At 34.4% G+C, this 14,074-nt stretch overlaps 1 protein-coding gene across 7 annotated transcripts in view; it reads left to right on the top strand.

The window, feature by feature from the left end:
- LRP1B (LDL receptor related protein 1B) overlaps nucleotides 1–14,074 on the top strand; it is a 670,422-nt gene that overhangs the window by 468,510 nt on the left and 187,838 nt on the right. For all 7 annotated transcript variants that reach the window (XM_050339267.1, XM_050339266.1, XM_050339263.1 and 4 more), the window contains 4 exons: nucleotides 5,388–5,585; nucleotides 7,134–7,338; nucleotides 9,698–9,862; nucleotides 10,511–10,755. In XM_050339267.1, the coding sequence (XP_050195224.1) occupies nucleotides 5,388–5,585; nucleotides 7,134–7,338; nucleotides 9,698–9,862; nucleotides 10,511–10,755 (813 nt within the window). The remainder of the gene's footprint in view (nucleotides 1–5,387; nucleotides 5,586–7,133; nucleotides 7,339–9,697; nucleotides 9,863–10,510; nucleotides 10,756–14,074) is intronic.

Raw genomic sequence — 14,074 nt, 5'->3', positions numbered from 1 at the left:
CCATACTCTTAATTTTCTCAGGTGATTCACATGAAAAAAATCAGAATCAACAAGTTAGAAATAAAAACCTAATTTCCTTATTGCAAGTCACCTGATATTATTTATCAACCAGTGTAGTGGTCTGTATTTTAGGAAAGACAAATTCCGATCTTTCCACTTTGACAATGTTCTAGCTAATTTACACAACATTTTCGAGCTGCTACAGTAGTAACCAAACAAACAACTTACTTAGGGCCAAAATATTTATTGGGTGTAATAAAAATAGTGTTTCCCTTTTCAAAACAATGAATAATTAAAGTTTGGGTTTGTATCATTGATATTCTTTTGACGAGCTTTTAGCAAATGCTCATTAATTGCTCGTCTTGCCTTTGAGCTTTACCTTTAATTTGTGAAGAATGTGGCTTACACTCATCAGGCTGGAATAGCTGTTATAATTTCTAGAATGATCTCCAAGTTCAGTGTTTGTGACTCCACAATTGTTACTATCATGTGTAAACAGTTGCTACTGTGGTATGGGGTCAGGTTTTCATGTTCAGATTTAATGAGCTGTGCTGATAGTAGACTCAACTCAGGCTTCACAAGTATATTAATGTGGTTCTGTGTATCTGAAATTTATTTTATTCCTGTCAAAGTTGTTATTTTGTGACAGTGTCTTGGTCTTATTCTCACTGATTTTTTTGATCAGGCTGATTTGTTTTGTTACGGATATTTCCAGTAATTCAAAAAAAGTCCATTTTTACTGAATTACAGACACGAAAGGGGTAAAAGCATTTCAGGCAGACTTAGTAACTCACTGGAGGAAAACTTCAAACAAGCTTTAAATTAAAGCAGGTAGAAATGACCAGTATTTGGAAATTAAGGGGAAAAAAACCCCAAGGTGAAATACTCTCATTTGTGCTATAAAGTGAGGCTACGAGTTTCTCAGTCTTCCTTAAGCCCATGAAATATTTCTGCTTAAAGTTTACTGATGTTGGTGAGAATCTGAAGTTACGGCTAGATTTTTTGTTCAGATTTTCTCAAAGAATTTAATACTGAATATATGATCTGAGACCTGAGATGTCAGCTGATATAAAGAAAAATGATACCTTTTTCTTTACAGACTGGAGAGACTTGTGCTAACAGCATCAAAGCTGCAACAAAATTATTCCATATTGAATATGGCATATGCTTTTATAGTCACTAATAAAATAAATTTCAGTTTATTTAATTCAAAAGACACAAGGAGTACTCTGAAGGAAAGATCCTCTGATACTTCAATTCTTTACTATGTGAATGGCATTTTAGTAAAGAGAGAACAATTTTGGTCCCATTTGTAAATCTGTGAGCCTCACAATGTCCATACCATTTGTTTCTCTGGGCAAGAGATCTTGAATGAACTTAAAGCAAAAAAAAAATTTCACATAATACTATTATAAGTAAAGTTCAACATGATCTTGTGAAGACAAGCAGTCCCACAAATGCCAAACTACTATTTCGATAATTCCAGTTGGTATGAAGTAATTCTTGGAATAGCCATTGTGATTTAGAGTGCCTTGAACCATGAGTAGGTGTATTATATTAGAGCAGTAACTAATAATCTGTTTTTCATGAGGAAAAAAAATTACTTAGAGAAAAATGATTGTGTTGCCCTTGGCTACTTTCTTTTTTCTCTCTAAAATAACACTTTCCTATATACAGGCAAACATTACAGATGTCCACAGCAGTAACGTCTAAAGCCAGTGTGCAGCACATTTTCAGAATATTGTAAAAACCTTTTCTGTGAGTCTATCAGAAATTCAATGGGAATATGAATGCTGAAAATGCAGTAACAATTTGAACTCTTTTTTTCCTGATTGCATATCAGAATCAAATACTATATTTGTCGGAGGGATCTAATGAATTACCAGAAAAATGTAATGAGTTGTAGAATAACAAGGATATAGAACTAAAATGCTTTAAATTGAACAGTTCTTTTCTTTTCGTTCCTCTTTCAAACACTTTCTTAGTTTCCCGTTTTCTCTTATATCTGCTTATGTTCTTCGTTTCTTGGGGTTTTAAATGTTATTTTCTTCTCCTTGAGAGTTTCTTTACTTTTCATATCTCTTGTTGTCTAGTTTACCATTCTGGCATTGTCACATTGCTGACTTCCCGAAGACTAAATGCTTTTCTTATATTTAAATTTGTATTGCTTGAACTAAGAGTATGTTGCAGAGCTCCATTATTCAGATAGAAAGTCAATAAAAATTATATGTGTTCATACTCTTGTCCCTAGTTCCTCTTGGAATACATTTCAAAATAAGATGTGCTGTTATATTATACTTGCTCTTTTAGTTGTTAATAGGACTACAGGAAAAAAACCCAACATTGTTCTTGAAAGACACTTAAATTTCATGTTTACCTTCAACCTTTAAGAATTGGGTTTTCTAAGCTTTGAGGGAACTCTGTTATATCACTATATATACATATATATTTGTATGATGTATCTGTATGTTTTATCTGTTTTAGCAGATTGAAATTGCAATTTGTTGTAGTTTCCAGATTGCTTTCAATATTAAAATGAAGGGAGGATGGGAGAGAGGGTCATCCAATCCTCTCTGAGCAATATCAAACTTTTAATGAAGTTGGTTTGTTTTTTTTTCAGAGTTCTCGTGAACTGATTGTTTTCCTTTGAGGTGATTGTCATAAAAGCCTAGTGTAGATTGCTTGCTGTGCTGCCACTGTTACAATGAGCTTCAATGAAACAGTAATCTTCAGTTTGAACTTCTCTCAAGAAAGATCTTAAAATTTAAACTATTGGAAAAAGTGAAACATTATTCTTTATATACAGTCTTTTTTGATTGCATTGTATAGGCAGTTTTCTTCTATCAGAATTTTTTCTTACAAGTGTTAATGCAGTTCATACTTTGTCTTTATCATATATTTTATACACTTATCTGTATGGTAAAAAGGCTCAGTGCAGTTATGAAATAAGAAGGTACAGAAAATGTACAATTTTTTTCTAATAAATTGTTAACATTTTCCTTAAACTTTTAAAGAATGTCATCAATATCTGTTAAACTGATTTGAGATTTTAGAGAAATGCTCTTCAGTCAACTTGTAGAATAAAAAGAATTTGCTTTCCGTTTCTAGAAGATGAATCAAATGGGAAAATAACATCCAATTTGGATTTTATAGGGTGATGGCAGTATAACTTTAAATAAAATTGATTTGATTTGAGCCTGAAAATTCTAATTCACTACAATAAAGCTCATTTTATAGAACCATTGAATGATAAGGTTGGAAGGAAGATCAAAGGCTAATTTTAATACTGTTCTTGTTTATCTGCTTTTCAAGACCTTCAAGACACCCTCAGTGGTAAACTCCAAATTTCCCAGGGGTGAAATATTTCAGACCCTCACTCTCCTAAGATTTTTGTTTTTCTAGTCTTTCTGAGTCTTCCTGGTCCAGTTTAAGCTTTTAATCCTTGGCCTACTTGTTATTTATACAGAAAATAGGATTTTTCCCATTTTCAATTCATAAGCTTTTTATGTCTTTGGAGAATTTTATGTGCTTCCAGTCATCATCCTATTTTATTTTTAAAACAAGTAGTTCTAGATTGTTCATTGTTTCCTTGCAGGCCGTGCTTTCTAGACCTCTTACAACACTTTCTCTTTTCTTCTTGCACTTATGTAGTTGATTGATATTCTTTATTAAGAGCTGGGTTCAGAGGAGGGTACAGTATCATACTCTGTTCTCAACAAAGCTTGGGGGAAGGGAGTGGAAGAGTTTGGTCATATTTATTTGAAGTGTCAAGATCCCATTGAATTGTAATCCTTTTCATCAGTGTTCTTGATAATTTTTACTGTAGGTTATTTATCTTAACAAGTCCTTCCTCTGCTTTGAATGAAAGAAACCCATTCAACATAGCACATCTTTATTAGGTTTCTTTTTTATTTTTTCCCATTATGGTGTTAATTACTGAGAAATATAAAAGATGCCACTGTTCATGTTCATGATGTGTGTTCTTATGAATGGGAATTGCAAAACAGCCTGCATAATATCTGCAAATTTATCAGAAACTGGGAAGTACCATTAAAGTATTTCTCAAGTTCAGATAACTGGTGCTTGTGAAATAACTACTAATGTCAGTGATCCTGCTCTTTATTAAATTATTTACCTACTGCAGAGCTTTGAAAATGACTTTTCAGGAAGTCATTCATTGCTTTCACAAACAGGAGGATCATTTGGAAAGTTCAAACCAGAATTGAACAAGTACTTCAAGAGCAGAAAAAGCTCTGCTGAGGTACCTGATTAGCTTAAAACATCATCATTTAATCTGTGTGTGCAATGGGTATCAAGAGAAGAACATTATGAAGTTAATATTTTCAAAGAGAGGTATTAACACATCTCTCTACTTGAGGACAATTTGTGACTTTTTCTTTAAAAATTTTAGAAGATGCAATACTACCTGTTGCCAATAATCTGTCTTTTATATAAATGGGGGTTTAGTTGTATGGGAAACAAGACCCTCAGTATAATTTGTGTTTTACTCTAGGAAAAAGATTTTGGGGGAAAAACCCAATCATTTCCCCACAGGAAAGGTTTGCTGTGAAATCTTTAATAAAGTGGATATGCCAAGTTAATTCAACAATTTACAGTATCCAATTTTTGTCTTCCTTTTTTGTTTTATTAACACAGCTACTTGTTTGCAAAACCTTTCCTAATTTAAAATATGTAAGAACTATAATAAAAAAAAATTAATTTCATAGTATGGTTGACCTATGCAGAGTGTGTTTACAGATATTTATGTGCAATTTGATGTAAACTCACTGGCACAAATCATGTAACATTAATTGAATAAAAAAGGAAGGAGAACTGTAATGGTAGCTGGATTTGTGATGAAGTGTATCAATAAGCATGTACAATGTTAATTTTCTTGCTTGTTAGTTTGGGCTGAGGGGTTTTAAAGCACTTCAATTGCAAACCAAGGTATATTGTATGTTGAAAAAGTACGCTATATATATTTTAGTAAAATGTTTCAACTAACTGCTATTTGAAACAATGTATAACTTAATGAATTAATATTTTCTGAAATTTTGGAAAAATCAAATTTTGATTTTGCTACTGTGACTTTTTAAAGCTCAAATTATGGGTTACAAAACACAGTTCAATAGTTGAGTTTGATATTTCTGAATTTAATGTTTAATATCAATCGTTGAGATCAAAGATAATGTTCGAAGGGAAAAGTCAAAAGTTTGTGGGACTGAAAAAGTGTTTGAAAGACACCTTATCAGAAGATGAATTGTTTTAATCATCTGTTCCTCACGATTAAGTGTTCTGTTGTTCTCACCCTCTGCTTGTCATTTATATCAATATGTGACAATACCTTCTTTATTATCCTTTTGAAACATATAATCTTCTGCTTCCAGATCCATTTGAGGCTTTCATAATTTTTTCTATTCGCCACGAGATCAGGAAAATTGATCTTCACAAGCGTGACTACAGCCTCTTGGTTCCTGGGCTAAGAAACACGATAGCCCTTGACTTTCATTTCAGCCAGAGTTTACTGTACTGGACGGATGTGGTAGAGGACAAAATTTACAGAGGCAAGCTCTCTGACACTGGAGGTATGGATTTAATCTTTATATTCTTAACAGTAAGAACAACTGCAGTTACAGAGTGTTGGACCTGTTCAATCATAACTGAGCTGCCATTCACAGAAACAGAATTTATGATGTTATTCTGCCTTTGAAAAGGTGTATGTCTAGATTGTACTTGATGACAAGATGGAAAAGACTTTTATTATCAAAACTTCTTTTTGCAAGAGGCTATAAGGGGAAGAAAATGGCAAATGTAAAAGGTTGATATTTCTTCCTGGTTCAATGAATGCAATATTGATTTCTTTCACTTTTTTGTAATTTACCTTCATCTTATTGAAAAAGTGTAAGAATTTATCAGATGTCTGATAAATATGTCTGTCACCTCTCACTAGGTGACAGATCCTACTTCAAAATTTTATAGCATCCAGAAAGACTTGTTCTTTGTTCTGGGGACCTAATGATGGCCCATAACTCAATATAATCTCATATACAAGAGAGTTTCTATAAAATGTTCTTTGTTGAAGTGTATGTTCCAGTGCTTTCATTCCTGCATGAGCTAACAGGCATAAGAATGTCTAATTTGCTTCTGGAAAAGTTCACTTATGCATTCACACATATATTCTCTGACATGCTTGATTTTAGTCTCCTGGGGTTTTTTCTGCTCATTAATAGACTACATTTGTGGGTATTTTATATCCACAGATCCAGATGAGGAAAGAAATATCCTACACTTTTAAGTATGCAAAGACAGAGAAAGAATTGCTACTCCCCAGTCATAGTTTTGGTGTTTGTATGACACCAGTAAGAACCTGTTGTTGTCACACTCTGTTTTAATCCCACTGTGCCAGAACCCAAGTGACTTCTAGGGTGTAACAATTAAAGAAAAAATTAATTTAATCACTCAGTCCTGCAGCTGTCAAGAACTGACTTGCACCTGCGAAAGCACTGTGCCTTCATGAAAGTTCTGAGGACTAGCAGGGTGGTTCTGTAGTTGCTATTTGTGTGAAAAATTTTGTGATTCTCTGGGAGAAGTATTCGGTAGTGTAGCTGTTAGTAGATAGCAACAGTGTGAATTCAAAGGAATAAAGTAAGGCTGTTTATTGTGGAGCTTCTCAAAATATGTATTCCAAACAGGGAATTCCCTGCCATTTCTGACTTTGTCACAATCTTCCAGTTTTCTCTTTTTCTGATTGAGGAAGAAGGGAAATGGAGCTGTGTGAGTTCTGTACCTCTCCTGTGTTGCTCTGCATGTGGGCTCTGACTTTTATGGAAAGTTTCGGGGCTTTGCTTACTAAAGCATCAGAGACATAAAAATTTTTATTGTGGAATTAATTTTATTTATGTAACTGCCAAAATTGAACTTATTTTCAGCATCCTGTTGCATTTGTAAAGAGAAAAGGTTACCTGGAACAAAGTGTTATCATCCATCAGATACAGATTAATCAAGAATTCACTCCAAGAAGATATGGTAGACTTGTATGTCCATGTTCACTATACCAGACTCTATCTTAGTTCTTTAAGACTCTTTATTATTTTTCTTTTTTTTGTTTGTTTGTTTTCTTCCTCTTTTTGAAGGTGTTAGTGCCGTTGAGGTTGTGGTACAACATGGCCTGGCCACACCTGAAGGTCTTACTGTAGATTGGATTGCAGGAAACATATACTGGATAGACAGCAATTTGGACCAAATTGAAGTAGCAAAACTAGATGGCACTCTGAGAACGACATTAATAGCTGGAGCTATGGAACACCCAAGGGCTATTGCTTTGGATCCCAGATATGGGTAATTATAAAAATGTTACTGTTTCTTGTTGCAAAGTATTTCAATGGTAAAGGTTTAAATGTGAGATTGATTACCTGTTTTGCTGTGAGTTATACTTTCTAAATTATCTTTAGTAATACTTGAAAGTATATTTTGAGTGATAAGCAATCCATTATTGATGGGTTTTGTCCCAGGGAAAAGGGTTAAAAAACCATAAGTCATGAGATTCACATACATCAACAGATATCTATTTGTTGACAAATTACTTCCCTTGACATGTGGTTGTTTCATTTATTTTTTTTTTTTAAATCTGGATGATAGTAACTGGAACCTTTGGTCTAACCTTCCTGTGTGGTTAATGGACAGATTTAAGTGTTGTCCAGGTGATTCATCTCACTTAGAGTCTGAATTTTTTGGTGGGGCTATAAAAATGTCTTTTAGATGTTACTGGAAGACTAACAGTTGAGTGAGGTAAATCTCACCTTTTGTATTTGGTTCTTCATCTTTAAAATAGAGATAATGTTTGAGAGCTGCTGTCAGTATTTTTTTTCTACCTGTTCATTAGGGATATCCTAAAATCCAGAATATTAAGTGATAGTCAATAGCTACATTGTCTTCTCATAATTATTATTCTTTCAGAAAAGAGAAAAAACACAAACAAACAACTAAACAACAAAAACAACAAACCACCAACCACGAAATAAATGTGTTCAAACATAATACAAATTGTGAGTTTGCAGTCATGATATTTAATTTTGGGAATATTTCATTTTAGGATTTGCTGCGGTCTGTTGTGTCTTCACTGACTATTTCTTTCTGAAATAAAGCTTTGCACATAAAAATAAAGGTTCCATATTCCGACACCTGAGGTCTCTCTGGAACCTAAATTGTGAATTAAGATGTACGTGCTTTAAATGAGTAAGAATACTGCCCTCTCAACTGAGGTGTTAGAAAGCTTATTTACAGAGTGCATTGCTTATCTATAGAGATCTTTAAAAAGAGGTATCTTGTTGGCAGAAAAATTGGCAGAGAAGTTGTTCAAATTAAATGGTTGGAAGGAAAAAAAAACAACACCACCACCCCCCCCAAAAAAAAAAAAAACAAATCACCACTCTTGCTGAAAGTGAAGGCTTAATCTGCCTCTTGAAAGACTGGAAGCAACTGATGCTACATTATGTTACAAGTAAGGAAACAATAAAGTCTTTGAACACAGATAGGAGTAGCTCCTCAACATTTTCCCAAATAAATATGAATAAACAAACACCGATGATTCGAAGCAAAGGGTTGTGTTAGGACTGCACAAAACCTGTATCCCAACAAAGCTGTGACTCCATAACTCCCTTCCAACCTGCAGTGAGGCTGAGCATGTGTTCTCAGTCTACACGTGCACAGATGTATTTAAAGTAAACTTTTATACATAAACATGTGTACCCACGTGTTTTGCCCACACAGGCAAAAACTCAGCACTGAGACAAACAGCATCATGTGGTCTTATCCTTTTAAACCTCTCAAAGGTTCCAGTCAATGGTCTTTTAGTGGGAAATATAAAAACTTGTCACAAGTTTGGTTAAAGTCTGACTGTCATTAGCTCTTTACAACTTATCAGAAGTTTTTCTATCAAAGGTGTTATTTTCTTTTAACAAGTTAAAAAAGTTTGTGTATTGAAAACTCAATAACCTGAAAACTGATAGAGTGTATTTTTGGCCTTTCGGTGACTCTTCTTCTGAATCTTAGCAAGATACTACTTTAGTAACAAGTGAAAGCTCTCCTTGTTGAAAAAACACTGGAGATAGTACCTAATTTGGGGAGCTAACCATACAACACAGTTTTTCAGTTTTCTTGGGACTGATCTGTATAAAATTTGTTGATCACGTACATCTAGGGGTCTCTATTGGAACACTCTTAATAATAGATAAAAATCTCTGGCTTAGCCTGTTCCTTGGTCTCTGCTACCTCAAATTACCTTTCTTCCCATTCTTCCCTCCCCATCCTTCTCATCTGTGGATTGCTTTCAAAGGCTTTCATTATAATTTCATTTAATGAACTGGGTTTCTAATTATAGAGGGAAGAAAGACAAGCTGTTACTTTTATAAATGGACATGAAAAAGAGAATGCTGGTAAACTCCTAGTTTTTAAAAAACTTTCCTAATTTCATGGTTGCTCTAACACTAATAATGAAATATTACCTCCATGTTATCCTTTCACTTCAAGGAATTTCTATAGTTATCCAAACTGATCTATATTTATTCCTTTTATTTAAAGCATGTAAACGTTTGAACCTTTTTTTCCAACTATTGTCTTATTAAACTATTTCAGATTATTATTCTTGATGCTTTCATATTTTCTTCTATCCCTTTTCTTTTCCTCTTCCTCTTACAAGGATTCTGTTTTGGACCGACTGGGATGCAAATTTTCCTCGCATTGAATCCGCCTCCATGAGTGGAGCGGAAAGAAAGATCATCTATAAAGACATGGATACTGGAGCTTGGCCTAATGGCCTGACTGTAGATCACTTTGAAAAAAGAATAGTGTGGACAGATGCCAGGTAAAGTGATAACAGCTTTCCTATTATCTGTTGATAAACCCTTATTCTTACATGCAGAAATGTGAAGTGCAGTGTAAGTGGAATGTAGTGATTTACATCATGGACATAAATCACTCCCTGGCACACACACCAACAATGTGGCTTCCTGGCCTGAACCTAGACTGTCACCACAAACTTTTCTGGTGATTTGGACTCTTGGTTGAACCTGGCTGCCACCCCTGGGACCTGCTCTTGCCTCATTCAAGGGCAGGGGTGAAGCCTCTGCCCTGCCAGCTCTGGTACCATCCATGGCTCCTGACTCCCTGTGCCTCAAAGAACAGTTCCCACATGTCCTCCCTGACACTTATTAATGGAATGCCCAAGATAGTTAACTATTCTTTCTGTGAATTCATCTGAAACTGATTCCTGCTGTATTTTTCACAGCAGGGAGGTAAATTTAAACATTATCAAAGCAAGCCAGTATTTCGTATCTCTAGTTAAATTATTAATATGAACTAAATCATCTCTGAAATTAATGGTTGCACTGTGAACATCCTTTGGTCTTACCAGTGTGTAAGAGTAAAGTTTTTACACGTTTTGCCCAATTTCATAACGGTTCAAATGTTTATTTTAGTTTTATGTAATCTTAAATTTGGGGTTATCTTGTAGGTCAGATGCCATTTATTCTGCACTGTACGATGGAACCGGCATGATAGAGATCATACGGGGTCACGAATATCTTTCTCACCCTTTTGCTGTTTCTTTGTATGGGAGTGAAGTGTATTGGACAGATTGGAGAACCAACACACTGGCAAAAGCCAATAAGTGGACTGGCCAGAATGTCAGTGTAATACAAAAAACAAGTGCTCAACCATTTGATCTTCAGATCTACCATCCAAGTCGTCAACCACAAGGTGACTCTTTATAGAACGATTAATTATTGTTCCTGTGACAGGGGGAATAAGTGTTCTTTTTATATATAAATATCTGTATTATTTGTAGAATAACTTATTATTTTCCCTATGAGGGTGAGAAATAGGCATTTTTTAATATGAAATTTTATATGAATTTGTGTATGAATTTGCTTTGAACTGTTGTATTCAGCAATATATGAAGGCAGGTGCGTGCAACTCATGTGGCAGAAGTTTGCATGGAGTTCACATACATATATATATATGTACTCTGCAAAATAACCAATGCTGAAAAAAGAATTGAATGCTGTATTTTTATTTGTGAGATATAAACAGTCACTATTTTGTACATAGATGTAGGAAATAAAAAATACCATTGGAGGATGACCTCCAATTAGTTACAGAATTTCCCAGATTCTCTGGATAAATTTCAACTTTCCTGTCAGAAAGTTGATGTTAATAGAAACTACTTTAAAATTCATCTCATATACACTTGGAGTTTTTTTTTAATATTGAGAAATGATATTTTGTTTTTCTTCTCATGCAGGATTTGTAGCGCTCAGTAAGCCATTTAGACTTTTACGTTAGTAGGTTCTGAGCAATCTTGATTTGAAAACATTAAATCCTGACAATTTTGTATGGCATTGTAAATGTCTTGAAATCTAGTTCTGCATCAGTTACACATGGAAAACTATGGATATAGCTCTAATGTAAATGAGTACCAGCAAGTAAAATTCTCCCTCCAAGCTAATAGTCAAAAAAATTTGAAGGATGCTCCCTAATAGCACATGTGGAAAAAAGGAAAGCAATGAATACAACTCACTGCTAGTTTGTGAACTTCATGACAGCTGCGATAAAGACTCACAGTGACTTCCTCATCTACCTCACAGCAGGTGACATAGATTGTCAGGATACATTTTTCTCGTGGCTTTATTTTAAAATAATAATGAATGTATATTGAAGAAGAAGAATGTTACTGGTTTACAGTGGTTGTCAAGTTCCTTGGGCTTCATCACTGTTTGAAATAAGCCTCTTATTTCTCTAATTTTTACGATTTTACTTTTTAGGGCAGTATACTACTCTAACAAAGCTGTCTGACTTCTAAACTGAAGAATATTTATGCCTAGGATGTGAAAATATGAGTGGAGTAAATACACACCTCTGCAAACCCCTTTCAAATGATGTGGGGGTTTGGGGGCTTGTTTTTTTGGGTTTGAGAGGGTTTTTTGTAGAGTTTTTTAGTTTAGTTTGGTTTTGGGGGGTTGATTTGCTGGTTTTTTGTGAGTTTTTTGTTTGGTTGGTTGTTGTTTTTTTAGTTTTGTGTTTGTTTACAGGTTTTTTTTCTTTTTGGTGGGGAGGGAATTTTTTTTTGTTTGGTTGATTTTTTTTTTGTTTGTAATTAGTCACTTCCTGAGCTTTGGGATTTGAGGAGCTCCGTTCCATATTTGGTGTTTTCAGAGTAGCAGTGGAGTTCCCATTAGCCTTTTCTTGCTGTCAGAAAAAGAACAACTGTTTTCTGTTTGGACTGGGGCCAGGCAGCATCTTCGGAGAGAGTCTATAGCCTAGGGAGACATCAGTCAGTATTCCACAGTCACAGATATCTTGGCCTCAAGGCAAGTAAAAGCTGTAGAAGAGTTTTCAGCTGTTATTTGCCACAAGAAAGAAGTTCAAATATCAAGTTGTGTAATTGCAGGTTTTATTTTATGATGTAGAAAACACTGGATTGTGATTTTATGATTGGCCTTTTGGGTTTGCTCTAAATTGTTCTCTTTCAATGGAAGAATTTTTTTTTTTCTGAATCTCCAGTACCTTGCTCTAATGGAGCTAGAGAAAAACTGTGATACTATGCTGTAACTTCTTATTTTTCTTTTGAATTTGTAGCTATTTTTCAATAAATGAACAAGATATCGTGCAGGTTAGAATCCCAAAATAAAATTAACAGTAGATTTACAGTGCAAACTGTCAGTATAAATATAGTACTGAAGGATGAACATTTTTGAGTTGAATCTCCACAGATCTACATCTGGGTCACCTATGTAGGTGAAAGTTTATTAGCTTTCAATATATATCATGCAAGTTATTTTGATTGAAATGAAGTAGAGCAGAGCTAAATAAATTCCTGTAGCCTCAAGCAACAGTCAATCTGGGACAGATGCTAATTTAAGGCAGTGAAGTTGCAGTGAGATATTTGTATGGATGATAAGTTCACCTGTCAGTAAACCACAGGGGATTGTGGAAGCCTTCTTACTTAATGCAGAATATTCTCAGGAATATGAGCTTGAGACCCACTCATCTTCCCAGAACTAAAGCTGTGCGTCAGGAAGGTTGTTAACGAAGCAAACATAGGGTTTCTAGGAAGAACATTTTCTTTCAACTTGCTCCATTCTATTAGAAACCCGCTTGCTGCAAAGAGCAAGGTCTTCTATTTTAGTCACGAGAAGTTGTACCAGGAGATGTACTGAGGATAGTGATAAGAGGGGTAAATATAGTGCATTGGAAAGGATCACAGCTTGAAAACAGAAAGCTGTGAATTTCTCACACATTCTCCTTTTTTTTTTCTTCATTTCTCAAGGGCATTACTTTGAATTAGAAGGAAAACCAAAAAAAAAAAAGCAAACATGGATTGGAATCATTATCCTTTCTGCAAATGGAATTTTTATTTAGAAATCATAACAAGCAGTATAACAACTGTTGAATATAAAGTATCTTGGTACCACTTGGCTCTTTTGTAATTAAAAAATGAAAAACATAGAACTCCATTGCACTGTTTTGTTACAATATTCTGTTGAGGCCCAGATTGCCAGCTGTTTGAAATAAATGATTTTTTACAGAAATGTAGCTTAGGATGGGTAGATTTTAAAAAAGATTTTTAGTTTGAGATTTTATCTCCACCTTGTGTACATCCTTTATTACTTCAAAACCAACAGAAAATGCTGTATATACGTTATAAATCATGCAAAACACATACAATTTTTCTGAACTTTAAACTGGGTTCCTTAGTGCCTTGTGAAAGTTCCATTTTTGTTTTAGGAGTTATAAATGCAGTCTTTCCTCCCCTTGTCTTCAACTCAACATGGTGTCTGATCAGGGCCTAAATGAAGGTGTGGACCTGGGGAAAGACAGCAGCTTCAGAATTACCATGAAGTTATCATACCCCATGCAATGGCAAATCATGAAGAATTGTGCTAACTTTGCCTTAATAATATTCTTGTTTATTTAGCTTTATGGTGATATGTAAATTTTTGCTAGGTAGTACGTTGACTAATTCTTTAAGTGAATGATTACAAACTGGAATAGGAATAGCGATTAGAGAAAATAATTA

This window comes from Myiozetetes cayanensis, unplaced genomic scaffold (assembly GCF_022539395.1).
Source record: "Myiozetetes cayanensis isolate MyiCay16 unplaced genomic scaffold, myiCay2020 scf9, whole genome shotgun sequence".
Classification (NCBI taxonomy): domain Eukaryota; kingdom Metazoa; phylum Chordata; class Aves; order Passeriformes; family Tyrannidae; genus Myiozetetes; species Myiozetetes cayanensis.
The sequence above is the reverse complement of the archived record's forward strand: the minus strand, read 5'-3'. Positions and strand labels throughout refer to the sequence as shown.